This window comes from Pan paniscus, chromosome 5, assembly GCF_029289425.2.
Source record: "Pan paniscus chromosome 5, NHGRI_mPanPan1-v2.0_pri, whole genome shotgun sequence".
Lineage (NCBI taxonomy): Eukaryota > Metazoa > Chordata > Mammalia > Primates > Hominidae > Pan > Pan paniscus.
Genome location: NC_073254.2, coordinates 163,940,660 through 163,968,415, shown reverse-complemented (window position 1 = coordinate 163,968,415; position 27,756 = coordinate 163,940,660). Strand labels below are relative to the sequence as shown.

General features: G+C 38.8%; 1 protein-coding gene across 29 annotated transcripts in view; it reads left to right on the top strand.

Moving 5' to 3' along the window:
- PLAGL1 (PLAG1 like zinc finger 1) overlaps positions 1–27,756 on the top strand; it is a 126,270-nt gene that overhangs the window by 79,922 nt on the left and 18,592 nt on the right. For 3 of the 29 annotated variants that reach the window (XM_034963009.3, XM_034963003.3, XM_034963019.3), the window contains exons 2-4: positions 17,716–17,787; positions 21,878–21,909; positions 26,138–26,211. Coding sequence is in view for 8 of the 29 variants with exons in the window: in XM_063605508.1 (XP_063461578.1) it covers positions 26,191–26,207 (17 nt within the window). In the remaining 21 variants the exon portion in view is untranslated. Of the gene's footprint in view, positions 1–1,546; positions 1,587–17,715; positions 26,212–27,756 lie in introns of all 29 variants that reach the window. The other 26 variants (XM_055114189.2, XM_057302605.2, XM_063605507.1 and 23 more) reach the window with 24 other exon arrangements.

Below are 27,756 nucleotides of genomic sequence, written 5' to 3'. Positions count from 1 at the left end.
ACAGAAGAGAATATTAGTCCTCAGTAATAATGCTATATTATTAAGCTAATAAACCTACAGAAAGTTTGTCACAATAGGTGTCTGTCAAATTACTATAATCTGAACATTATCTTTGGAGTTTTAGATGTCTCTATTGGCTGAAGAGCCTAATTTTGAAGCTTTTATCTGTTCAAAAATTTCAGTTCTCCCATCATCATCTCTGCTCAATTGAATATGTCTTTTTCAAGAGTAATCTTGACTATGTATAAACTGCTGCCTGTCAATCCCCAACGAATGTTAAGACTATCTTTTTAGGGCTGGCGAACAGTTTGTTGCTATAATATAAAATCTTTTCTGCATGTCCCAACCTTTGTTTTTGGCAATTTCCTATGATTTTATGCTTGAATAAAATACTCCTTCCATTTTACACATCATTGCTTTAGACATTTTCCTTGTTGAATTCTGGTATGTTAAAATGAAGCTTACCAATAATTAGGTGATTTATTTGTCATAGCAATGAATGATGACATCAAAACATCTTGACTTTATCATGGGTTTCCTTGAGGGATGGTAGAGTCTGGGTGCCCAGAGTCTGGTCCCAGGTTCCAGGATTTGCCACTTGCTAGTTGTTTGACTTTAGGCAACTTGTAAACCTCTTGGTGCCTCAATTTTCTCCTGGGCCAAACAGGGTCAATGTGCATACATCAAAGATTTGGTAAAAGGATTAAATGATATATATATATGTGTGTATATATATCTTTTATATATATGTGTATATATATCTTTTATATATATGTGTGTGTGTGTATATATATACACACACACACACACACACACATAATAATATATAATATGTAGCTTGGCCCATGGTAAGCACTCAGAGGTTTCTTGTTAGTAATATATTGAAAATATGGAATCTGTGAGTGCAGACAACATTTCTGACTCCCTTACTTTTTGCGTTTTGATTTTTGAAATGAGTGATCTGTGCCATGCTAACAATGAGAAAAACTTCTCCCTGGAGAAGGTATTCCTTAAACTAAACCTTTAATGCAGAAAACTAAAAGTATTCATTCAAGATTTGCCATGTAACTAGGAAGTAGTAGTAGTAGTAGTAGACATAGAACTATGGACAAGGAATGAAATACTTTTTGTAAATGGCTGTTATTATTTTAGTGTTAAAAATAGATGTGCAGTGGGTCAGGGGCAGAAAGAGATTGTGGCAAAGGAGGTGGTGTGTGTTTGTAAAAGGGCAACATGATGGATCCTTGTGATGGAACTGTTCAATATTTTGACTAGTGGTAGATATGTGAGCCTACACATGTGATAAAACTGTATAAAACACACTAATACAATTAAATGGGAAATCGCGATAGGCTAGTAGATGGTATTAATATAAACATATCGATTGTGATATTGTTCTGTTGTTTTGTGAAATGTTACTATTGTGGGAGACTGAGTAAAGGCTCTTTTAAAATTGCATATGAACCTACAGTGATCTCAAAATTATAATTAACAAATGCATGTGCAAATATTATATAAAACTAGTGATTTTTATTTTTGTTTGCAGATTGTTCCTGCCTGATTCATAAGCATCGTGATTGGCTTTTGTAAGCTGATATTTCAGTTTCTTTTATCCTCTTCCCCCAATACCTTGTCTTCTCTAATAACTTGATAATGGTTTTTTAGAGCTCCTAGAGCAAAAATTGGAGCAAAACTTTTTTGTTATTTGGTTCTTAAATTATTTTAAAGTCTGTCTCACTTTTTCTGGTACTCTTAGATAATAGTTATTTTGATAATGATTTTTGAAGTACATGTCTTGGCCTAGGGACATTTGTTTCCTTATAGTGACTTCTTATCAGAGTTATGGTTAGTGGGAGCAAAGCGCAGAGCTGAGGTTGTATATAGATGCAGACGTCCTGTTGGGCATTAGTCTTCCTCCAAAACATATTTATGTATCTTTGTTTTTAAATAGTCTATGAAGTGTCATTTTTATGGAGGAGAATTGAAATATACTAAACCAATTTTAAATACATCTTTGAGAAGTTATTTTCTGAGATGGTTTTGTTTTTCATCATGTTAGCAGGCGAGGAGAATATTGTTACAAAGTAACTTAACAAGGATTTGCATTCTCTGACAGATTCTAAGTCTGTATCTTGAATCTTGTTCTAGCAGGTTCTGTTTCACCTCTTTTGAAGCCACCAAGAAGACACACACCTCTAATACAGTCTTCCCGATAGTACCTACCTTGGCATACTCATTCCTTAGGATGTTAACTGATATTATATGGAAAATGAGCATATGGTCATTTAAATTTGGGGAAAAGGCTGAGTTAAAATCAAATTAGACTTATTTCCAACAAGTGATTATCGATGGCCTTTGGTGTGTGGTGTTTCTCCAGCATATTTCACCATACAACCCCTACCTCACCAAATATACCATTGAACTGGTGCTCCACAGAAAAGTTTGAGAAATTTTGCTTTAGAATTTAGGAAACTGATATAAATGACAGAATTAATTGTACATTTTTCAGAATGATAGTGAAAGAGAAGAAGGACATTTGAGCAGAACGCAAGTTGGACCATAAAAGGACAGTTGGATTAGCTTAAAACAGCTGACTTGGAGTTAGGCCTAAATCATTATTATAAATATAGTTATAAGACAACATAAAAATTTAAAATCTGGAAAGTAAAAATACATCATTGTTCCTTATTCCTTGAAGATTCAGGATCTGTCCTTCCCTGTAAGACTAATGTGTCCTAATTCTTGGTGATTTTCAGGCTTTGTAGAGTCTTAACAGCCTGGCTTCTCGGTTTCTTGATTTCCTCTCCTTCAATGACCTTGTCTTCCAAACCACATTAGCAACTTTCTCCCGTAGTCATACTGTGGACCTAGTCATTAATAAGAACTGCTCTCACTCCATGATCTTGAGTCCCAGCACCCCATTCTCCATCTGTCCTCCCACTCCAACACATTTTTAACTCCACCTAGACATACAACTTTTACACTGCAGCACAATTCCTTCATATCTCACATCCTCCCTTACTCAACGTCAATAGCCTACCCTCTCATTAAAATCACTCATCCACTCATCTTCTCTGTCCCTCCCCTTTGCTTTGTTGTACTTAGCCATCTATATCCCAGTGCCTTGGTTTGCTGATTCCATGCCTGCAGCGTGCAGCTGAACATAGCTGGAGAAAGATACCCAGCCATGCTCAATTTAAAGCTTACCCTTGTACTTATATTCTTAGTCCCATCTCCTCTCACCTGCTCAAGGATATAGCTACAGCAGTTGTCCCTTCTCTCTTCTGCATCATGCATTCCCACCTCCCTGCTTTACTTAAAAAAATTATTTAACTCCCATTCCTCTCTAATTACTACCCCATTTAATGTCCCTGCTTCCTTTTACACAATTTCTCAGTTCTGTCTGGGCATTCCACCAAAGTTCTCAAGTGTCACCAGTGACCTTCATATTGCAAACCCAACCATTAATTCTCAGTCCGTATCTTCCTTGATCTGTCAGAAGCACTGACCCCACTGATCATGCTGCTCTGTGAAGTATGTTCTTCCCTTGTCTTCTGAGTCTCCACACTTTCCCAACTGCCTTCCTATTGCATGTGACTACTCTTATCTTTCTTGCAGTTACATCCTCATTGTCCTGACCTCCAAACATTGGCTGTCCCTGGGCACAGTCTCTGTACTTGTCCTCTGCCGATTCTCACTCCCTAGCTGCTCCCATTCATTTTCATGGCTTTAAATACATATATGCTGGCAGCTACTAAATTGCCTCCAGTGTGGACCTCTTCTCTAAACTCCAGATTCAAATATCCAATTGCTGGATGTCTAATAGGCATATCAAACCTAACATGTCTGCACCTGAGCTCCTGAGTTCTTCTCTGTTCCCAACCAAACTTCCTTCATCCTAAGTAGCCATTTACCGAGATGAGGAAGACTCTTCTTCCAGTTGCACAGGCCAGGTGCCTTTGCAGCATCCTCATTTCGTCTCTCTCACCCTCTACACATTCAGCTGTCAGGAGATACTGTCAGCCCCACCTTCCATAAATCCAGAAGGTGACCACTTCTCCCCAGCTCTTCTGCTACTGCGCTGGTGCACGCCTTCATCATCTCTTTATAAGAGTAGCCTTCTAACTGGTCTCCTTGGTTTCATACTTTCTCCCCTAGAATTCACTCTCCACACAACAGCCCGATAAATTATTTAAAACTGTAAGTCTGATCGTGTTACTTTTCTGCTCCAGTGTCTCCAGTCCCTCCCATCTCACTTACGGAGGCTTATCAGCTCCTATGTGCTATGGGTCCCGTTACTTCTGGCCTAATCTTTTACCGCTTCCCTTCACCGACTGCTTTAGCCATACCAGTTTTCTTGTTTCTGCATCGAGTTTTGCAATTATTGTACCCAGAAATAGCCACATGACTTACATCCTTACCTCCTTCAGATCCTCCCTAAATTGTCATCCTCTCACCCATGCCTTTTTCCCTGACCAGCCTGTTTTAAATTGACACTATTTTCACTGCTAAATCTCTTAGCACTTCCTGTCTCTTCATTACTTTTATTTTTTTAAATCACCATCTGATACATATTTTACTTGAGCTTTGTTATGGGATACAGTTAAGCTACTAGAAACAATTAATTCAAAGATCAGCTTAATTCATTGGTGTGCTTCACAAGGGTAGGAATTTTTGCGTGTTTTGTTCACAGTGGTGAATCCCCAGCACCTAGAACGATGCCAGGAGAAACAACCACTCAATAAATGCTGGTTTAATGAAAAAGAAAAATCTTAAAAACCAAGTCCACCATATATATCCCACAAAGATAGGAAAGTGGGATTGGGGAAAGGGATGCTATAGTAGTTTGACTTTGCTTATTACACCCTTCTCTAGTTGCTGACTGATCATAGAATTGGGTAAATGGCTTGAGCTGGGACAATTTATTGTAAATATAAAGCACGAAGGCAAATATAAAGGATTGGAACTTCGTACTGAGAGGACTTCTGCTTCCAGCCATCTTGTAATAACAGGAACTGGAGTTATTCTCTGGCCTAAAATAGCCTAACAAACCGACACACACAAAAAGCCCATAAAACATATGAAACAAAGGCATTCCGACATTGGACAAGTGGCACGAGACAGTGAACACTGAGAGAAGGAAAAAACAAATCATTTGCCCCAGGCTGCAGTGCAGGAAGGCAGAACCCAAACACAGCTTATCCTAGGTTGAGATGATGGAGTTAGGAATTCTGGGAGGCTGAGGCAGCTAGAATTTGAAGGACAGAGTACCAGAGAAGAGAGAGTTAGTTACACAGAGAGTGAGCTCCAGAGATCTTCAGAGGGCTCTCCTGGAGGCTTCAGCCGAGTGCTGATTAGTGCATATGCATAAGAGAACTACCCATGGATGAGGAAAGAGGCACTGGGAAGAAGAAAGTAGCTCATATAAGGCAGTGAAGAGTGTGTCCCCCCCACCCCACCCCCACCATTCAGAGTGGAAAAACCTTGTATATAAGTGGGATTAGATGGTGTACTCAGAAGACTAATGCTTCAGCGATGAGGCAAAATTAGCCCTAGACTAGTCTAATCTGATCCTGCCTGAAAAATCTTAAAAGTAAGCCATTCAAGACAGGTCATAAAACTGTTTTGTAAAGGGCCAGATGGAAAATATTTTAGGATATGTGGGCCATGTGGTCTCTGTTTTAACTACTCACTTCTGCCCTTCTAGTGTTAAAACAGCCATAAACAATTTGTAAGCAAATGTATTTACATGTATCAGAATGTATTCCAATAAAATTTTATTTATAGAAATAGGCAGTGGTCCAGATTTGGCCTGTGGGCCTAGTTTGCAGACACTTGGTTTGAAGGATCAAATTGTTTCAAGTAGCTTAACTGTATCCCAGAACAAAGCTCAAGGATATTTAAGGAAATACAAAATATCCAGCACCCATTAATAAAGTATGCAATATGTAGCATTCAATCAGAATTTACCAGATGTGCAGAGAAGCAGGAAAATTCAACAGTGAAGAGAAAACTCAATCAATAGAAACAGACCCAGAAGTGACACACATCTAATAAGTGGAGATACTAAAATAAATTAAATAGATTTAATAAGGATATTCAAATAGTTATTGTTACTATGTTCCATATACTCAAGATGGTAGTGGAAAGCATAAGGTGGTTAAGAAAAGATGGAAGCTATAAAAAGACCTAAATTGAACTTCTAGACCTCTAGACATTTTATAAACACCTGAGTTGAAAAATACACTGGATAGGATTAAAATCCCAAAATACACTGGATAGCAATTATACAAAATGAGATACTGAATGGAAAAAAAAAAAAAAAACTAGAAAAAAGTGAATAGCACATCAGTGAGCTGTGGGACAACTTGAAATGACCAAATATGTATGTAATTGGAGTCCCCAAAGGAGGGAGAGGACAGAAAATAAAGATATAATGGCTGAAGACTTGCCAAATTTGATGAAAACAATAAATCCACAAATCTAAGTTAAATAAATATCAAGCAAGCACAAAAACATGAAGAAAACTACACCAAGGGACACCGTAATCAAATAGTTTAAAACCAGTAGTAAAGACAGATTTTAAAGCAGAGAAGAAAAAACTATACATTCAGAGGAACAAACATGACAGAAGGCTTCCTGTCAGAAGGAATGTAATCCAGAAGACAGTGGAAAGACACCTTCCAAGTAGTGAAAGCTAAAACTGTTAATCTAGAAATCTATAGTTGTGACAATATCTTTCAAAAAAGGTGAAACATGCAAGCACTTTCTTTGGTAGGAAAATAACAGGTGAAATAAAGACTTTTTCAGATGTACTGAAGCTGAAAGAATTAATCACCAGTAGACCCACAGTGTAAGAAATACTAAAGGAAATCTTTTTTTTTAAACTCTCACATTTATTGTCAGTTGATTTAATAAAGAAGGAAAATAATGCCAGATAGCAGTAAAGAGCACCAGAAATGGCAACCACCTAGGTAAATAAATACATACGATGATGATTATTATTAATATTTTTTAAAAGATAGTTTAAACAAAAATAGTAGCAAATGGGGTGTATAACATATAAAAGCAAAAGGTACAACAATAATTGCACAAAGGTCAGGTGAGGAAAAATATAACTATAAAGTTTTTATACTCTACATGAACTGGTATAATATCCCTTGGAAGTACACCATGGTAAGTTAAAGATATAACTATAAACTCTACAGCAACCACGAAGATATCAAAACATAGTTATAAGCCAAAGGAGATAAAACTAGAGAAAAATAATTCAAAAGAAGAAAGAAAAGGAACAAAGAATAATTGAGGCAATTAGACAACAAATAACAAGATCGTACATTTCAGCCTAATCATGTCAGTAAGCATGTTAAGCATAAATGGTCTGTCATAATTAAAAGGCAAAGAATGTCAGATTTAATACACATATTGGCCAGTCTGAAGGTAATGAGTTACCTCAATTGATTGTTCACAGTCAGATTTAATACATACAAAACGCTTTGAGAACTAACTATATGCTGCCTACAAAAAAATGCACTTCATGTGTAAAGACACAAATAGATTATAAGCTAACGGATGAAAAAAATATCATTTTTAGCACTGATTTTTTAAAACTGCGGTGACTGTATTCATATTAGACAAAGTAGAAATTAGAACAAAGAATATTACCAGGGATAAATAGAGTTGTTTCATAATGATAAAGTGGTGAATTCATAAAGAATAAATGATCTTAAATGTTTATGCACCTAGTAAAATAATTTCAGTATACATGGGAAGAAATAGACAAATTCACAATTGTGGTCAGATTTCAGCACCCTTCCTTCAATAGATAATAGATCAAGTAGTTGGAAAACCAATAAGGCTATAGAAGACTTGAACAGTGCTATCAACCACATTGACTTAATTGGCGTTTATAGAACGCTACTCAACAGCAAACTGCACGCTTTTTCCAAGCATAGCCAGAACATTTTTCAAGATAGACCATATTCTGGGTGGGAAAATAAGTCAATTCTAAAGGATTTAAATCATACAAAGAGTGTTCACTGACCATAATGGAATTTAATTAGAAAGGAATCTGGAAAAATATCTTGTAACTGAACATCACACTTCCAAATAACCCAGGGGCACATCCTGAGACATTAAAAACATCTTAACAAATTTAAAAGAATAGAAACCATACAAAATACTTTCTGAGACTACAGAATTAAACTAAAAGTTAATACTGGAAAAAGTGCTGGAAATTTTCCAAATATTTGGAAATTAAACAGTATGCTTCTAAATAACCCATGGATCAAAGAAAAATCTCAAGAAAAATGTTTAAATATTTTTAATTTTAATGAAAATACAGTTTATGAAACCATGTGGGATACAGCTGAAACAGTGCTTCAGAATTTGTAGCATTAAATGATGTATTAGAAAAGAAAAAGAACCTAAAATCAATAACCTCAGTTTCCACCTTTGGAAACTAGAAAAAGAAGAACAAATTAAACCTGCAGTGAGCAAAAGAAAGTAAATACTGAAAATTAGAGCGGAAATCAACAAAGTTGAAAACAGGAAAACAATGGAGAAAATCAACAAAATAAAAAGCTGGTTCTTTGAAAAGATCAGTAAAATGATAAATCTCTAGCCAGGCAACCAAGGAAAAAAGAGTACACCAATTGCCAATGTTAGGAATGAAAGAGGTGTTATTCTGCCAATCCCATGGATAAAATACAGGATTAGTAAGAGAATAGTATAAATAAGCTCTCACTCACATATTTGATAAATTAGATAAAATAGACTAGTTCCTTGAAATACACATATAAACTTAAAACAGCTTCTAGACAGCAGACCCAGATGGTTGTACTGGTGAATTCTACCAGCCAGCCAGTGTGACACAAACGAAATCAATCCGCACCAAAAAGAAATGAGCTGGCCAGGTGCAGTGGCTCACACCTATAACCCCAGCATGTTTGGAGGCTGAGATGGGTGGATCACTGAAAGTTGGGAGTTCGAGACCAGCCTGGCCAACATGGTGAAACTGTGTCTCTACTAAAAATACAAAAATTAGCCTGGCATGATGGTGGGCGCCTGTAATCTCAGGTATACAGACTATACCTGTAGTCCCAGCTACTCGGGAGGCTGAGGTGGAGAATTGCTTGAACCTGGGAGGTGGAGGTTACAGTGAGCCGAGATTGCCCCACTGCACCCCAGTCTGGGCGATTGAGCCAGACTCCATCTCAAAAAAAAAAAAAAAGAAGAAGAAGAAGAAAATTAAAAAAAAAGAAGTGAGCTATCAAGCCATGAAAAGGCATGGAAGAAAATTAAATGTGTATTACTAAAGTAAAAGAAGCCAATCTCAAAAGGCTGCATACTATATAATTTCAACTATATGACATTTTAGAAAATGCAAAACTAGACAGTAAAAAGATCAGCAAAACTTCTCTGTATGATGTTATAATGATGGAGAACTGTCATCAATTTTTTCAAACCCATAGAATGTACAACACCAAGAGTGAACTCTAAACCATGGATTCTGGGTGATAATGATGTATCAATGGAGGTTTATCAGTTGTAACAAAGGTACCACTCTAGTGGGGGATGTCGATAATGGAGAAGGCTAAGTGTGTTGGGGGGGAAGGGAGTATATGGGAAATTCCTGTAACAGGCTCAATTTTGCTGTGAACATAAACTTCTCTAAAAAGTAGCCTATTTAAAAAAAAATCGAACAGGAAATTAGAAAATATTTTGAACTGAATGAAAATGAAATCATATTTTCAAGTGACTAAGATGCAACTTATAGCAATGCTTAGACAGGAATTTGTAGCACTACATGTCTATGTTAGAAGAGAAGAATGGTCTCAAATTAATAACTCATCAGAGATTGTCATAATCATCTTCAAAATGTCTGAACATCTTTCATTAAAAAATGTGTTTCTTTCATGTTGTGAGAGAAGATAGAATTAGGGGTGGTTACTTACAAAAAGGAACCCGGCTCTTAGGACAGAAACAATTGTCATACTTCACCAGCTCTAGGCTGAGTTTCTTTAGCAAGACATATTCCTTTAGATATTCATAAGAGTTCTTTTAAACTGTTTCTGATATAAATGGTAATGAAGAAAATATTTTAAAATATTAACAGGAAGTAAATTGCACATTTCAAGTGATGTGTTGTATAGTAGGTAATGCAATATAAGAATAAGCAGTAATTTTAAAAGTCACAGAACTGTAGAATGAGAAGGTGCCTTAGGTATTGATATTATTAAGTCAAACAAGAGTGGCTTCAGCTCCTGCCTCTTTAATATCAAGGCCTTGGATGAAATTTTTAAAAGGAGATGAGGACATCCATTTAGGTTTTCAAATGAACAAAAAGCAGTATAAGGAGAACTAAATCACTGAGTGAGATATTCAGAATTCACCAAAAAAAAAAAAAAAAAAAAAAAAGAAAAGAAATCTCAGGCTCAAGGGCCACCAGGAATATTCCAGAAGTACATCTGTACTAGATAAAAGGTTGGATAAATGTCACCTTCTCTGCAAAGCCTTTTCTGGTTCTCTCAGTCTTAGTGGCCTCTGTCTTCCCACAGTATTCTGTACACTCTGTACTGTGGCATCTCTATGCCACCGCCCAGTAATAGGGTATCATGAAAAAATGAGACAAGGAATAAAAAATAAGGTTTGCTGTTTACCACTGGCAGTCTTCTCTTGTGCTACATAATTAATCTGTTTTCTCTTAGTAATGTGAGGGTCAACGAAGTAAGATATGTGTTAGTTCTTTGAAAACATGAAAGCACTATCTGCAGACAACAAATATCCCTGTGTGTATTTGTCTCTTCAAGTGGTAACAGTCTGTGAATTTCTTCTTTTACCAATACATTTCTACTTGAAATGGCTAAGTGGCAAGAAGTAAAGCTGAATTGTGCAGAAAAACCACACTGCTGCTTTATAGTAGCAAGGATTTGCCTCAATTAGCCTTTTAAAACGACACTTCAATTAGTGTTTCTGTTTTGTAAAGTAGCTTCTTTCTCTTTTTTAATAGTTTGATCTTGGTTCATTAGTTGTCCCCCATAAAATCCTAGATTTGAAGGCTAAACTTTTAATGCAAGGAATCATGCAATCTAGAGACTGAATGTTAAATTTTATGTCTTTTTCTTTAAAAGAAATTTTTCCTTTTAACAAGTTTACACTGTTTTGATTTTCAGCATTGATAATAGCTATAATTATTGATCTTTTGCTGTATGCCAACACTGTTTTAGGAGCTTTATATTAGTTATCTAATTTGATCCTCCACAAACCCTGTGAGGTTATTATTCCTCTTTTACAAATAGGGAAACTAAGGTTCCAAAAATACTGTTAATTGCTTAATTTAGAAAATTATTACAAAGTGACACTATAATTTAAATACAGATCTGACTCCAGAGTCCATACTCTTAAGCAACTACCTCATTGAATGGAAGTGGTACAATGCATTGGCCTCAAAAACTAGGATGACTTATTTAATATAACCTTGGTGAGAGAACTTCAGTGAATGATTATATCCCCAGTACATGGTAGCTGGTGTAATGGAAACAGCATGAGACTCAAAGATAGAATACTTGAATTTAAAGTTTTAACTGCTGATTATTAGTTCTATGACTTTGGCAAGTCAATTTACCTCTCTTGAGCCTATTATCTCCTCATTCAAAAATAGATTAATAAAACCATCTCTCTCAGGTGGTTGTGGCAGAGATCCAATGGATAATGTTTCTCAGTGTTTTGTAAATGCTTTTGAAAGATACATACATGGATTGATAAGTGTTTTTGGTCATTTGCCAAAGACTTTCTTTCAGTAGTATTTTTCCTGAGTGCTTTTAAAAAACAATTTGATTTATAGAAATGTAGCAAGTTTCCAGAGAACCTCTGCTGAGTTACAGGGTGATCATTACATAAGGAAGTTCTACTCATAAGCCTAGGTTTCTTTGATGAGATACATCGTTTTTGAGGAATGGTTATTTCATAGTACTGCGTCAAGGAATTCTTCACAGATATTTCTGTCATGATTTTGGAAGAGTGGGAAGACAGAGGGGTTAAATGTGTCCCCTAGGCCCAAAGCAAGTCAATGCCAGAGTTAGCTTTAAGGTTCCTAATTAATTGTCACACCATTTTTGTCACAAGCTACCTTTCCTGTGCAGTTGAGAGTTCTGTATATGCAAAGTCCATTTCTGTCCTAATTTGAATATAAGGGAATGTCTTTTCTCCTTGAGGGCTGTTCAGCTCTCTATACAAAATAGCATCTTTGACAGTCCAAGGTGAGTAATTGGTGAATAGATGGCCCTGGAGGTCACTGGTGACCTCCCCCCCAACCCCACCACCGAGGTCAGTACTGACGCCTGTGGGCACGTGGGAAGGTTGTGTTCTGCCTCACCGAGTGGGTTCATACCTTTCGTTCCAATATTGTTTATTTTCTTTTTGGTTTCACAATTTTGAAACTTAACCCATCGATTCCCATGTGTACTCAGGATTAGTGACAAATGGAATGGAGCACAATGAAATGAAGGCATTTTGTTATAGGGTTCCATGAAGGTGGGAAATAAGCAATTCAGAATTCAATGGTGAATTTGGAAACCTCTTAGTTATATTTGTTCCGTGTAGGTAACCAGTCAGAGTAATTCATTTTCTTTCATAGTCCCTCTTGCTCTCTCCTCTCTCCTTGACTAACCGTCCTCACCCCAACAAACACAGAACTCATTTATACACAGGAGCTTGGATTACCCAGTTTGGCTGATTACCTGGATCCAAAAAAATCTGTTATATCTCTGTTCACACTTTTGTTGTACAAACAGAATTTATGCAAACTAACTCCATCTTTAAGTTGTGTTGCTTTCTCTGGAGATCACCCCTTAGGGTAACCCTAGAAACTGCAGCTCTGGAGATCACCCCTTACTAAGGTAACCCTAGAAACTGCAGCTCTGAATTCATCACGTTGTAGTAGCTTATTGGGTGTAGCCGACTGGCTTTAGCACAGCAGTGAACTAATAGAGGTGCGTGTATAGCCATCTTCCTCTGGCTATTAGAACGAACCATTCGATTGAGAATAAAGTTTCCATATAGTTTGGGTACGGTGACATGAAAGAAGTTGCAGATTGTTCAGTGAGACCATCGCTTGTAGGGTTGTAGGATGGAGGAAGAAAGGGAGAGTGAGAGGGAGAAGTTTATTTATGGAATGTCAGGGGGCCATTGAAGCTCAGCAGGCCCTAGAAGCAGAGGACTTCCCCCCGTGCTTGTTTTCTCCCTCTGACCTTGGATGAACTAGCGAGCAGTATATTATGCTGGGTGATTGTGCTGGTTTGTCATGGTTAGCATTCTGAACTGTCACTGGAATGTAGGAAACGGATGAATTTGAATTGAACCATGAGGTGGTCTGCTGAGCCCTCTCCTTGTCTCAAGGAAACCTGTCGCTGTTTGTCTGGGCTGGGCCTAATGAAAGCAATGGAGGGAAAGAGAGGTGGGCCTTTGATCTCTTTGTTGCAGCTGCTCCCTGGGAACTCGCTGAAATCAATGCCCTGTTTTCCTGAAGGAATGAATGGCTCTGCCTAACTAGCTTTGTGAAGCCGTGGGGAATTCACTGCCTCTGTTTATTGACAGCTGAAAAGGAGCACATGGGGTGGAATGGACCTTCTTGTGAAAACCAGGCACAGGGAAAATTAGACCTCAATTTAACACAGAGGAATTGGGAAATTCACCCCAAAGGAGACGGGAGTTTCTCATGCTTACATTAGAATTACTCAAGTTTGGGGCTAGTGTGTAATGAACAATGGAGGTTTTGTCACAACTATGTTATAAGTAGGAATATGGTCTGCATAATAAATGATGTCAAGTAGAAGTTGATTCTCCACCCGCCCTCTTTTTTTAAACACAGAAGTAGAGAAAAACAAATATTAACCATGATACAATCAGGTGATTCTTTTATTTTTGCCTTGAGAGGAAAGAAAACAGTGATACAGTAAGCATTATTGATATTATATGGAAACTCTCTAAAATCCATCTTTCATTCATTATATTTTAAAACATCTTTGAACTTGGAAGCTACGTTCCACTCAAGCCAGCGATTCATGCCATTCTGGATTGTGTGCATTGCATGGGAATATTACAATAATATATTTATTTTAAAATATTTATATTCTTGGGATATTGTAACTGGAAGTGTGTGTCAAACAGAAACTGGCTAGCAGACCAAGATTAGCGCCTGACATTATAATAGTTGATAAATCTTAAAATTACCACCTTTTTAGAACACACTAAAGAAAAAGTCTTGAGTTTATCACAAGGAAACATCTCTGAGATACCTTCTTTCACATCTCCCCTCACTTGCTTGATTTCCCAGGAAGAATTTATGGCTTCTTCCTTTGGCCCCCAGCCCTTTGTGTACACCTCTATTATGGCACTTAACACATGGCCCTGTAGCTCTTTATTTAGGTGTATTCTTTTAGCTGGAAGTAAAGCAGCTGTGTTGTATTCATTTTTATATCTCAAGCCTAGCAGAGCTCTTGGCTCAGTAAATGCGAGCTGAATGAATGGGGATTGATGGCTCTGTCTACATTCCTTTGAAAGTAATTACTTATCACAGTTTCAACTGCAAATACTAAATTTTGGGAGAACCTGATTGGTCTGCTGTTACCTGATTGTTGCTATTGCTTTTTAAAATTCTTCCTCTACAGAGAACTATTATGCCCTCTTTTGCTTTAGCAAGTTTGTCAGGCAGTCCACAGCCTCTAGAAGGAAGCATCACCAGTGTGTGGCATTTTTCTTTTCAGATCCAAGCTCTCTTCTCTGTTATTCTTTCCTAAAAATAAACCACAACATAATGATATTTCCATTAAGAAGATGAAAAAGCTTTTCATTTAGAATTTTGTAGACTTTTACTTGAACGAATTTAGTGATTGAGATGGATAAGGCTGCCATTTTACATGATTTAATTCTATGATGTAATGTTAAATAATAGCAAAACTCAAAACCTCCCTTGACAATTTCTTTAACCAGATTTACTACTATTGCATGTTTTGAATTCCTTATCAGAAAAGGCAAACAAACAGCTTTGCTTCTTAGTGAAAAGTCTAAGGGAAATTTTGATTCTGAAGCGCTGACTAGTCTGATTTCACAGAACACTGGGACAAACCCAATTTCTTAGCTATTCTCAACTTATAACCTATTTCTTTTTAAAGCCAGAGCTGGAAGTGGGAAACTGTTGTCAACATTTATTGGGAAAATAAAATCATAATGGAAATTTTTAGAAAGTGTTGTAGGAGGGAGTAAGTAAGCAGACAAGTACAGGAACGGGCTAATACTTTACTCTCCATGTTATTTTTGTTTTATGTTCACTACCAAGATTATTTTTAAAGAAACTTATTTGCACTTCTGTTTTGATTAATGGTAGAGGTAAAATTTAAAATAGAGGTTTACACATTTGTGAATTGCGGGAGGAATCTCGTAGAGGAAGGGGTATTTGTATGGGTTGTACAAATAACGTCGGGTCAGCGGGTTGTGATTCTGAGATTTTAGATTTCTCATGAAACAGAAAAATTACCATGACTTTGATCATTGGTAGACTCTCACCCTCATAAGTATTAACTTGAAGATAAAAAAATAAAAAGCATTAAGCATAGCACTTAGATTTCATAACTTGGCTGCTCAACCCTCCCAGTTTCTGGAAGTAATTTTGTATGACATAATACCAAAGTAGGGAGAGGCAGAGAGTGGAGGGAAATGTAGGAAATCAAACTGCACTTTTCCATTTGATGTTTCAGCTTTCAGCAGTGAGGCATATCTTTGTCTACATTAATAAAAAAGAACTACAGACAGGCCAGGGAAGTAACTGCAGTTAAAAATTGTGTTCTTGCTATGCTTCTAGAATCAGATAACTTCAACTATGTGATTCTTCAGAAAAGAGCCTTTTTCTTCAGACTGAAGACTGCTGTAATATCCAAGAATAATTTCAAGTAACTTAAGAGTCAAACCCTCAAAATAGGTTTGGGGATGGACATATGTTATGTCTCTGTGTTTACATGTGTGTTAATCTACGTAAGCTAACTTCCTAGTAGAAAAATACCAGATATTTCCCTCTTAGACAGTTTCCCGTCCACCCAGACTGACCAAATAAAGCAGCCCTAATAAACGTTTATCTCGCCGTTAAAAACAAGATAGCCTCCTTACCCACTAGATTTAGTTGCAAGAAAGCTATTCTGAAATACAGAACTATCTAACATTAAATAATGTGTCAGTTGTGTAAGATCAGATATGACTATTATAAAGATCATCTGTAATAATTAGATACCTAATCATTTGTAGTTAATCATTTGTATATTAATGAGGTTGTTAAAATACTTAGTATATTTTCAGTAGTTTAAATGTTTACTTTGCAACATTACATATTGTCTTCTTTAGTGAGACATTTTTCTGCAAGGAAAAACCTCAATTCAGGAGGAAAAACCCAAACTCAGCTTATACCTAAAAGTTTATGCCTTTTGCATTAGTAAGATTCACATTGATATGGTTTCGTTATTTTAAAAACACACACAACAGCAGCCTTTTTGGTCAAGGCACAAATGTGGGCTACTCAGAGAAGGAGGTTACTTAGGGTTGGTGCTCAAGTATTCATCCAATTGGATTGCACTGCTAATCAGTAATGAATTTGTATCTGTGGAGGTGAGGGTTGATGGGTTTAAGTTATTGATCTATTTCCTGTCTTCATTATTTTCACTGAAAGCTATATTTCCATCTCTTTTCAGTCTGTAAACATTTCGCTGCTGCCCTCTCATCATTTGCTGTCCAGTTTCTGTCCTTTTCCTTATCTCAAGGTGAATGATTGGGTCTGCACAGCAAATTCTTTTCTCCAGGCCTCTGCTGATAATAGTGGTCTTGACTTTAAAAAAAAAAATTGAAGTTAAGCCAAAGTGGGGTGTTTTCTTCCCCCCATATTTTGCCTTTTAGTGGCCTTTTCTTCCCTCCCCCTCTTCACCCTCATCCCTGCTGAGGTTCTTGTTTCCCTTACCCAAAGGAATAGTGTTCTTCTTAGTTGACACTCTTAAAAAGGTTCTGACTTAAAAAAAATTTTTTTTTTTTTGGTAGAGATTGAGTCCTGCTATGTTGCCCAGGCTGGTCTCGAACTCCTGCCCTCAAGCATTCCTCTTGCCTTGGCCTCTCAAAATGCTGGGATTACAAGTGTGAGCCACTGTGCCCAGCCATGATTATCTTGTAATTTCTGCTTGAGGCTGTATTTTTACTTGGGGTCTCTGAAAAATAAATACAAATACATGAATACTCCCTGCTTACCAGACAGTGTCAAGCATTTATCTCAAATTAGCTTATTTAATTCTCAAAAGGGTCTTGTGATGTGGGTGTAATCGTTATCTCCATTTTACAGGAGAGGAAGCTGAGGTAGAGAGAGAAAACCAATTGCATGAGGTCTCTAAGTGGCTCCAGGTGGCACCAAGATTGGAATCTAAGCTTTCTGGCACCATACTGTGGTCTTAACCACATCACTGTATAGCCTCTCTAAAACTAAAGATCCCTTAAGGACTCAAATGTGTGCCTCTGGAATGCTGGGATATGGCATTATAGCATAGCATGTTGATGGAGAGAGATTTTTGACCCCTGGTATCCTTGAACTCATATTCTGATTAGGTAAATGTCAGCATTCATAGTACCAATGTGTTTTTTCTTGATGCTTTTTTTTTTTTTAAACTTTTGATATTGTTTTTCCTTTAGGATTGCTGTCACGTCTAATGTGGCTGCTGCCTCGTGTCACATCTGAAACTCATCTGTACCTCACTTAGAAAGGTAAATACGTCTATGCGGAACCCTCCAACTCCTGCCCCCCAGCGCTCCTGCCATCAGTCATGGCTCTGTATTCTTATTCTCTCCTCGCATTACAGCACAAACCAGAGCCTTCGCCTCCTCCACAGTAGAGGGGCTTATGTCCCAGAAAAGACTTTGTGAGAGAATTTACATTTGAGGAACTTCAGGCCTTGAGGGGGAAAATAAAGTTGGGGGATTAAGATGTGGACTTAATGAAAGCCTGTTTTTCACTCTAAAAATTCAAGAGGACACACTAAGAATGATCATTGCTATTTATCTGTCTTAAATTAGAAATCATGGGCATTGTACAGTTGATTTTTACTTATCATGACTTGCTCACTAGAAACTTCGTGATCTCTTTCTGTTATATTTTTAAAAGATGTTTTTAAATGGTTTTATCTTAAAGAAATATTAGGAAAAAAAAACTGAGGTAGGGTCCACCATTTAGAATCAGATATCCAGAATGTAACATATGTTACAATTCAGAGTCTCTAAACCACTCTCCTAAAATCATAATATGAGATGATTCTCAGCTTGCCAAATTTTCTAGAGTTGTGAAATAGGTTATGTCACTCAACCAGTGTTTATTTGAGGGAATTCATGGTTGGCAGGGTCCCCATTATACATCAGAAGTTTTTATTTCTTATTTTCTACCACTCATGTAAAGATTAGGATTTGTTTGAACTGCCTATTTCAAGATAATGATTCCAAATCCCAGCCTTAAATTTCATATCTAACATGTTTGTTGTTTTTCCCTGTCCCATACATTAATTCTAGGTTCAAGGCCATGTCACCCTAAAGCAGCCCTCGCTTGTTTTGCAGCTGCAGTGCTGTTGCTTAACCGTAACTCTTGGCCTCTCTCCAGACTGTTTTTTTTTTTTTTTTTCAAAATGTCCTTGATGGTCATAATGGTGTATTTTTTAAAAATTCCAGTTGTTTTTGTAAGTTTTCTTATATCCCATCTTACATTCAATTCCCCCTGCAAACCTCCCACTAGATAAACCACTTCCCGCTCTATTCTTTATCTTGAGACTGACTTCTAGGAAGGCTGTCCACAGCTGCCTCAGGCCGAAGGCTAACTAGGAGAATATTAGGTCGTGTGCTTGGATTCCTGTTCTCCAAACGATTCTAATTAAAACTAGTCCACTACCCCCACCAACACGTTCAGAAGGAAAAAAATGTAGCAGAATCCCCAAATGCCCTCATCACTTCATTATACCATTTGGGTAACTTTATGGCACCTGTAGGACTAGTTCATGCCAGGCCCATTTGTAACTGTTTTCTCTAGTTAAACATGATATTGCCATTAACAGCACATTAAATAGGATTACACTGCTTAAGAATCTAGGAATTTCTCAAATATATGAGAAAATGTGAAAGCACAGGGATAATAGAAATTTATTTTATAAACACATGCTAGGAGATGGAATTGTGTCATGATGATCCACATTAAAGAAACATGATTGAAGTGAATCCATTATTTATACTCTGACTTTCCATTATATATATATATATTACTCCAAAAGAAGTTATTCATGTTTCCTAATTGTGAGCTTACCCATCGTGTAAAATCAGCTCTAACACTTATTCACAGGCCACATCTACTTCGTACATGTACTTTGCCTCTGTATGTACACGTGTAACGCATAACCGTATATCAGCTCTGCAAGATACATAGATATCCCCATTTTATGGTGACTGAGACTGAGGCTTAGAGAAGTTATGCAACTTACCTAAAGTTACACACCTTCCAAGCAGCAGAGCCAGCATTCGAACTTAGACCCATCTGACTCCAAAGCCAGTGCCCTGTACACTAGACCACACTGTCTTTCTTAGGTTGGATCTAAAAAAATACTACCAGCTGGTTGGTTTTTTAACTAACTGTAGGAACACAACCTAGTATTAAGTAGAGTATGCATGTTGCATAGTGGACTGAGGTAGAGTAAAACCCATTATTGTACCACTTTTAGGTAAGAAAATGTATTATCTAAGGAATATCATTAAAGTTTCCCTACTTCCCTCCATGAACAAACAAACAAAAAATTAAAATGAAAGCAGTGGGGGATGAAGGGAGGCGGGGATCATAACATAGGAGTGTTAAATATTAAAATTAGAAAAGAAAATACATTTCTCTATCAACGTTTAAAATGCTAGAAATTATGCATGCTTATACTATAAAAAAGAATACTTTATTTGGGGAATAACTTAATTGATCCATGATGTGGCATTTACCAAGGTAATTTTTCCCTTTTTGTTCCAGCAGTAGGAATTAGAGGTGGTTCATAAAACACACAATCACCATGTAAATTGAAACCGCATTAAGATCATAGTCATCTTATGTTGTTTCCCTAAAATGGTTCTCATTTGCCCCACATATTCAAATCAGAGTGCACGAAGATGTTGTTCTGAGTCAGGGAAGATTTAGAATGCTCTGTGAACAGTTTTATACTGAACTTCAGAGTTCAGTTATTGTACTTATTTTTTGGTGTGTGTGTGTGCACAGTTGGGTTTTTTGTTTGTTTTGCTATTTGAATTACTGTTTGGCCATTTTAATGTATATAACTGATAAATCCAGGAGGATAATCTGTATGTCTGCTCTCTCAGTTTCTTTCTATAACACAAGCCTGAACATATTGCTCTCCTGATTAAAAACTTTCAGTGGTTCTGATTAGACAAGACTTTTCGTTGCAGTCGACAGAAACCTAATGGGACCATTGAAGAATTCCAAACAGGCAAGTGACAGGAACATATTTGCATGTTAGAAGAATCAGCCTGGCAGCAGCATTGTGATTAGAATGAAGGGGAACCGTCCAAAAACAGACTGGGGAACCAATATGGATCTGCCTCTAGCATGCGGAAATATCTCTCTACACTGACCTAACTGACTCACTAAGCTTGTGGTTTGTTTAAAGGAAGCCACATGAAAATTGAGTTTGGGCCAATAGAGTGAACTCGTTCTCCATTCTCTAGCATCCCTCCCCATGCAACCCCCCTATCCCTGCCAAGTTTCTGGGCACCACAGATTGGAAAGTAGCCTCCTGTAGGTATTTGCCCATGTTAAGTGGTGGGGTCTCTTTCTGTCTTCCCTTCTTGGTCTCACCTGTCTGGTGTGACAAGGGAAGCATGTGCCAACCAAGGCTAGACCCTTGTGAGACCAGAGCAGCCCCACTTTCGGTGAAGCAAGCAACCTCTGCTTACTTGCCCAACACACCCTAGCTTCCGTGTTCCTTGCCTTGTGAGTTATCTTCTTGGGTACAATTTAACACAGCATTCCCACCTCCTTATAACTAAAATAGATAGAGGGGGCTTTGTGCCTCAAACCCCAAGGAGACCATCTTGGCAATCTCTGCCTCTGCAACAGGGCACTTGCTCCCCGGGCAACTCCTTTCCCAGGTCATCTTCCCCCTTGACATGCCCATCAGATTTAATAGTGTGCCTATTTGGCAGAAAAATGGGGTCCCTTGGTTGCTGATTCTTAGGAATGTGAGGTTCTCCCAGCCAGAGCTCTCAGCACTAAAAGTTCTAGTCTCTGCGTAATGGCCGGCATATCTTTGGCGTATCTAAAATCCTCTTCAGTTTCCAGCAGGGTCTTTATAAGCTTCTTCTGAAGGTCTCAGACATTCAGCCACGGAACTCAAGTGGAATTTGTTTGGATAACATGACTGATTTCAAAGCCCGGACCCCTTAGACGTGCCCATTTGGTGCTGCAAGTACTGACCATTACTACAACATCTTACAGTCAACAAATTTGACACATTAAAGATTTATATCCTTTCTTTTGGGTTAGGAATCTTCTCTCCCCTAAAGCATCTCAGTTTCCAGCATGCAATCATTTCCATCTTATGGAAATCAGCCATCCCGCTCCGTGCCAGCATGCTACCCTGGGAGGCACATCCAGGCTTGGGAAACGGGGGTGTCCTGGATCTCATGACTCCAGTAGCACCAGCTGCTCTCTTTCCTCTTCCAAGTAGACTTCCGTTCCCCCCCTACTTGGGTGTTTTTGTTTGTTTTAGCAATTCAGAGCTCAAGATAAAGACCTTAAAGATAACTTTGTGTGTCTCTCCCTTTCTAGGTATTTGCATAGGAATCAGAGGAGTTAATCTTGTGAGTATACTCTAACATCTGCCCTTGTTTCCTTCCTTCCTTCTCTATCTGCCTCAGGGGTTTAAAGCATAAGCCTGCTGCCCTCCCCGCCACCCCGCCCCTCCACCCTAGGTCACCAGAGCGTATGCAGAGTCCGTGGTCCTCTCTCTAACGAAGCGGTGGCCTTTTTTGAAAACTAGATTGGCTCCAGTTCCAGCAGTTGTAGCTAGTCTATAGCACAGATGTGCACTGTTCTAAGATTCTGCACTTTATTGAGGTGCCCCACAAGTCTGCATTTCACCTCAGAGTGTCAACTATGCAAGAAGCATTACTGTTTTCATTCCCCATAATGAAAATGGACTCCAGTCCCCATTCTGCCAACCTAGAGGAAAATTTCATGTCAGTAAGATTTAGGTGCTTCCCCTTCCCCCATGGAGTGTGTCCTAGGACCTGGAGATTTTCATGGCCTCTGGAAGATGAGGAACCCACCTCTGACCTTCAGTTTATCAAAGTAGTGATTTATTGAATCCTTGTAGCTGTCTGCCCCAGGGCCGCCAGTGAGGGCTGGAAACCTCCTGCCTCAGGTCTGGCCTCCCGAGGCACACTCTTCACGTAGCTGTCTTCCCAAGGACTCTACTCATTGCCTTAGGGAACAGAGGGATGCCAGGGCCTCTCTTGCTGGGGACTGACATATCTCCTTATCAGGCCCTGGGATGGGGGGGTTGGCCATGGGGGGATGGAAGGGAGAGTGTCATTTTAGCAGCTTCTCCTCTGCTTCTCCTTCTCGCCTCCCAGAAGTCCAGCAGAATTTCTTCTCTGGGTTTAGATATTGTTAACAAAGACAGACTTCTTCAGAATGCTTCTGTCTTCAGCTGGATGAAAATACAAGGGATTACAAAGCCTGCCACCTGTTTTAAATGAGCTAGAAAGGAGAATCATTGGGAATTCAAACAAAGTAAAATTCTGGAGTTGTTGTGCTATGCTGATTTGGAGGCCCTAATAAAAGCAAAACATCACCCAAACAGCAGGTAGCTATGGGAATTAAGAGAAGGAAATAGATTTGAGAGACAATAAAGTTGTAAAGCTTAATCTCTGAGAACAATCTAGACTGCAGAGCTTCTAAGTTTGGAGAGGCTGGGAAGTGACATGGGAAGAGGTTGACTTTTGACACGCACCCTGGATTCTACAGCAAGCTTAACTGCTTGCTGGCTGTAGGATCATGGGCAAATCAGCATAACTTTCCCCATTAATCAAACAGGGTTAATGCTACCTACTCATGCGGTTGTTGAAGGTATTAGGTAAAGTTCTTAAAACAGTAGCCATCACCTGGTGAGGATCCGGGAGCTCTGATGGCTATTGCATAGCGGTGCCATTAGCTAGAACAGGCAGTGCTGGAGGAGGAGCAAGTCTGTGGGTTAACGTTTGAAGCCCCACCATGTGACCTTGAAGGGGCACTGCAAGGTATCCCGAGAGCTGCGGGAGGGAGGTAGATGTATTAGTCTGGAATTTGAAAGAAAGTTCAGGATTGAAGATAGAGATTTGGGAGGCTTCTGACTTCAAGGAGTAATTGTAACCTTGGGTTGTGCATGGCGTCCCCCAGGGAGATCATGTATAATGTGAGAAGGTAGAAGACCAGCTGCCAGGCCCACAAATCTATTCCAACTTCCAGCAACCCCTTCATACCATGCCCCCCAGTGTCACCTTTAAAATGACATCATTGCCTGGAGGTGAATCTGAATATCCCACTCAGGCTTCATTTCAAAGAAATAATCTCATTGTTGACCATGATCCATCTTGCTGAAATAAGATTTAGTTGTCTGTAATCTACCAAATCAGGTGGGCTCCTTTCCATCTGGAAAATAAAATAAAACATATTCGAGAGGCTTTTCAAAAACAAACCTTGTACATCTTCAGCCTAGAGGATTCTTTCACTGAAAACCAGGGCAGACTTCCCAGTGTTTGAGGGTTGCCCAATTCTTTCCCACTCAAATCATTAGAAATAAAAAAGTCAGTTTGGAGAATTTGCTTAAGTAAAACCAGGAGTCGCTAGAAGTGAATGAGCTGAAACTGGAAGGAAATCCCTTTGTTCAATGTGGGTTTCAGTGAATGCCCAGCAGGCGGCTAAACCAGTTCATTAAGAGAGAAAAAGACGGGTTCTTAAATGCTGTTCTCAGAAGCAAATGCCTAGAAAAACATATTGTGACAGCAAAAACACATCCTGGAACTCATACACTCTATGAAACTTTGGTTTTTGTCATCAACGAATAAACAAACTTTCCAAAAAATATTTCCCCCTTCATTTAAAACAATTAACTAATCTGTTTACCATCTGCCAGTCTTCACTCCCACAAAAATGTGATTCTTCTTGTTACTCTGGAACTCGGAAACATTTATCTTTAGGATTGTTTAATTTTATAGGGTCATTTTTAACCACATACTTAAAAAAGAATAATTGACGTATGAAAACCCTTTTTTCCCTCTGCTTTAGAAATCTAAATTCTGACCTGAAAAGCAATCTGCAAGTAGCATCCTGTCAAACTGAGATGTGTTATTTTTCCTGTCTCTTCTCTGCTTTATTAAATCGTCATATACTGCACATGATTTTCCCCCCAGACCAGGCCTGCCTTGGGCTCTCTGTTGCATTGTTAACTATTTAAGCATTAGACTGGCGCAGAGATGGCAGGTGGGAAAAGCTGAGGGATTTGATCTCCTCCCTGCCAGAGTTCTCCTCTTTCACGAGTGCTGCTTACATTGAACAGCTTAAGAATAAGCTCCTGTGTGAGCCCTTGGAGGCCAAGGAGTATTGTTGAATTCAGAAAGGAATCGCTTTCTTTTTGTGATAATTTGAATATTTTGACAATGAAGCTAAGCTACTTCACTGCCTGGTTTGCGTACCTCACGTTATGTGCACCCTTTCCTGGGAAGCAGAAGAACCCCTGCCTCTTTGAATACATAAATTGGTATTGTCCGTTTGTGAGATGGGTAGGTGCAAAGGAAGAATCATCCAGAAGAATTTTACTCTTTTGCTTTAATGTCTTTTTAAAGCTCTTTCAAAAAAATTTTTATACAAGCCTTTGGAGACCACCCAATTAAACCAGCACAATAAATGTTGAGCATTTTGAGGAAAGAGATGGACCATAAAGATGATTTGTAAAGTGTTTATACAAGCAAAACAAGGAATATGTTGGAAACAATTTCCCTAAATGACTCAGACAAATAACCTGCTCACCTCCAGTACTTTCCTGTATTGTGATGCATTATCGTTAAAAACAGTTGTCCAAAAACGGCCTTGGTTTTTCCATTTTTAACTTAAAAGGATGTTCTCATACAAAATAAATGGACATAGCCTTTTTGATCAAATTCACAGAAGAAAATAGGCAAGTGAATAAATCACTTAGGCGAGATATTAATTGGCTTTGTTCCATAGCAGATTTGCCTTTGTACTAGTTAAGAAAATCCTGAAAAGCTTTGCCTGTAAGAGGATCAGTTGGTTGGAATAGCCTTGGTAGGAAGAAGCCAAGTTTGGTAATTACTTGGTGAACGGAAATGCTGGTTTCCAAATGCTCATCAGGGTTCAGTGGCACAAAGCTGGCTGTAGACTTGGCTTCTGTAGATTTGGTAAAAACGTAAATTTCTGGGGTCCCAGTGATGCTGTTTTAGTCTGTACTGATTTGCCCTGTGGCCACCCAGGAATCTGTATTTTTAAAAGTTTTCCATGCTGATTCTAATGCATAGCCAGGTTTAGTAACCATTTAATTCAGTATGCAACTTGGAGACTTCAACCTTCTTGCACTGCAAATTTGATAAATCTTTGTTTATATGAATCTCCTTTGTTGAGTGCCAACTGGTTATTTGCTGACTTTCTTTCAATTCAGAATTTGTTTTAGGTTCTGTTATTGCATAGATTTGCATACCTGTTTTATGGTATTTTAATACTGTTGGTTTTAAAAAATACCATTTCCTCTGAGTGCTGTTTTGAATATATTATGTAAGCAATTTCATGTGTTCTTTTTTTTCCACTTGCATAAAGCAGGGGAAAAGTTGAGAGTTTTTCTTAATCCAGTTGCAAGTAGGACAAAGGATATGAGTGCTTAAAGATCATCTATTAAAATGCATGAAAAAACACTAGAAAATCTGTGCACATCGCCAGTCGTGTGTGTGCTCTAGAAGTGAAGTTCAGGGGGTAACATAAGGGAGGAATGTTTTCCTAGCTTCATTCCCTGACGATGTACAAGGTCTCTTCTCACAGGTTTGAATCTTCAGACAAACTTCTGGGAGGACTCGGTCCCTGCCTCGCAGCAGATGTTCCCTGTCACTCAGTAGGTGCGCATGTTTTAAGATTATTTCTAGTTGGGCATGTTTATTAACGATTGCTTGGAAACACATCATAGGCAAGAACATGCTGGAGGTTCAGGGTACTTCAAAAAGGTTCTAGTGGACAATAAACACATTTCCTCCACAAACTGCAGAATACCCGAGAACAGGGTTCTTTTAGCCCTTTCATTTTTTAAAGCTCAGTGCACATGTGTTTCAGGGAATTGGATGATGCAGTTAGCAACTTTTCATGACCTCTGCTGCCCCACATCCGCAGCCTAGTAATACACATAGATCTATGGAATTTTCTGCTGACAACCCTGTCAGTTCAAAAGAAGAAAGCTGCCCCTGCCAACACTCCTAACTTGTGTACATAAGATGTGTAAGGGGTTGTCCTGTCTTTGTGGCAGATGTCGACTGAAAGATAAGCCTGGGAAAGATGCTGGTCGCATCCCAGCCACATGAGGCAATCCAGCCATACTTCCTGAGGCTTTATCTGAAAACACTGTTGTAAAGCAGTTGCTGAACTTCACTGCTCGTGTAGACAGTGTGGCTAGAAGGGATGGCAAAGCGTAAGTTGAAAGAGCACTTGGCTTAGTTCAGAACACCTGGGAGCAACCTCTGTTCATCATCATTATCATCATCACCAATAATGATATTAATAGAAGCTAATGCCTTTGGGGCACTCACTCTGTGCTAGGCGTTTTGCTTAGGACAGTGTATTACTTGCAGTATGTCATTAGTCCATGCTGATGGGCAGTAAACTTAAATCCTCTGAGCCTCAGTTTCCTCATTTGTCAAATGGGGACAATGATGCCCTTCTACCTATCTCTTAGGGCTATGAGATGGAAATTATTGGAATAGCATGAGAGAGCTTTATGAGCTCAACTGAAATAGTTTATTAAATAGTATTCCGACCCTACTGAAATACAATATTGTCACTAAATATTTGGATTTATTGACCAAGAAATTGAAATTAATCCCAACAGGGCCAACATATCTACTAGGACCTAGCAGTTCTAGTTAGGGCTGGGAGTTGGGGTGGGGTGGGGGAGCGTCTTGCCTGTATCTTCTGTTTACAGTGCGTCTGACATTAGAAGACTAGGAGTGCTAGCCAGGAAGATCCTCGAATGTGTCTGCCCAAGTATTCAGTGGCGAGTCCATGGGCTGCGAACAGGTGGGGGGTGGCTAACACAGCAGGCCTTGTCTGTCTCAGGAGCTGAAGGGGGCCAGCCAAAGCAGGGTGGACAGTATGATTGCAAGGCAAGCAGGGGAGGAAGAGCCACTTGAGACATTGCTCTCAGCTGCTGGGGAGGAGCTGCGAGCAGGCAGCGGTGGGAAATTGAGGCTTATTGTGAGCAAGGTGCCGGCCTCCGGGGCGATGGGGAGCGCAGAGCAGCACATGAAAGCTGCCTGCGGATGAGCTGGGGGATGGACCACACATGTGGATTGCAAGGACAGCTACTCAGAGAGTTCACATTCCTCCCCCATTGAACTGGGTATGATTGTAATGGTTTGTTAAACAAACAAAGGACCTAAAGCTGTGAATGGGAG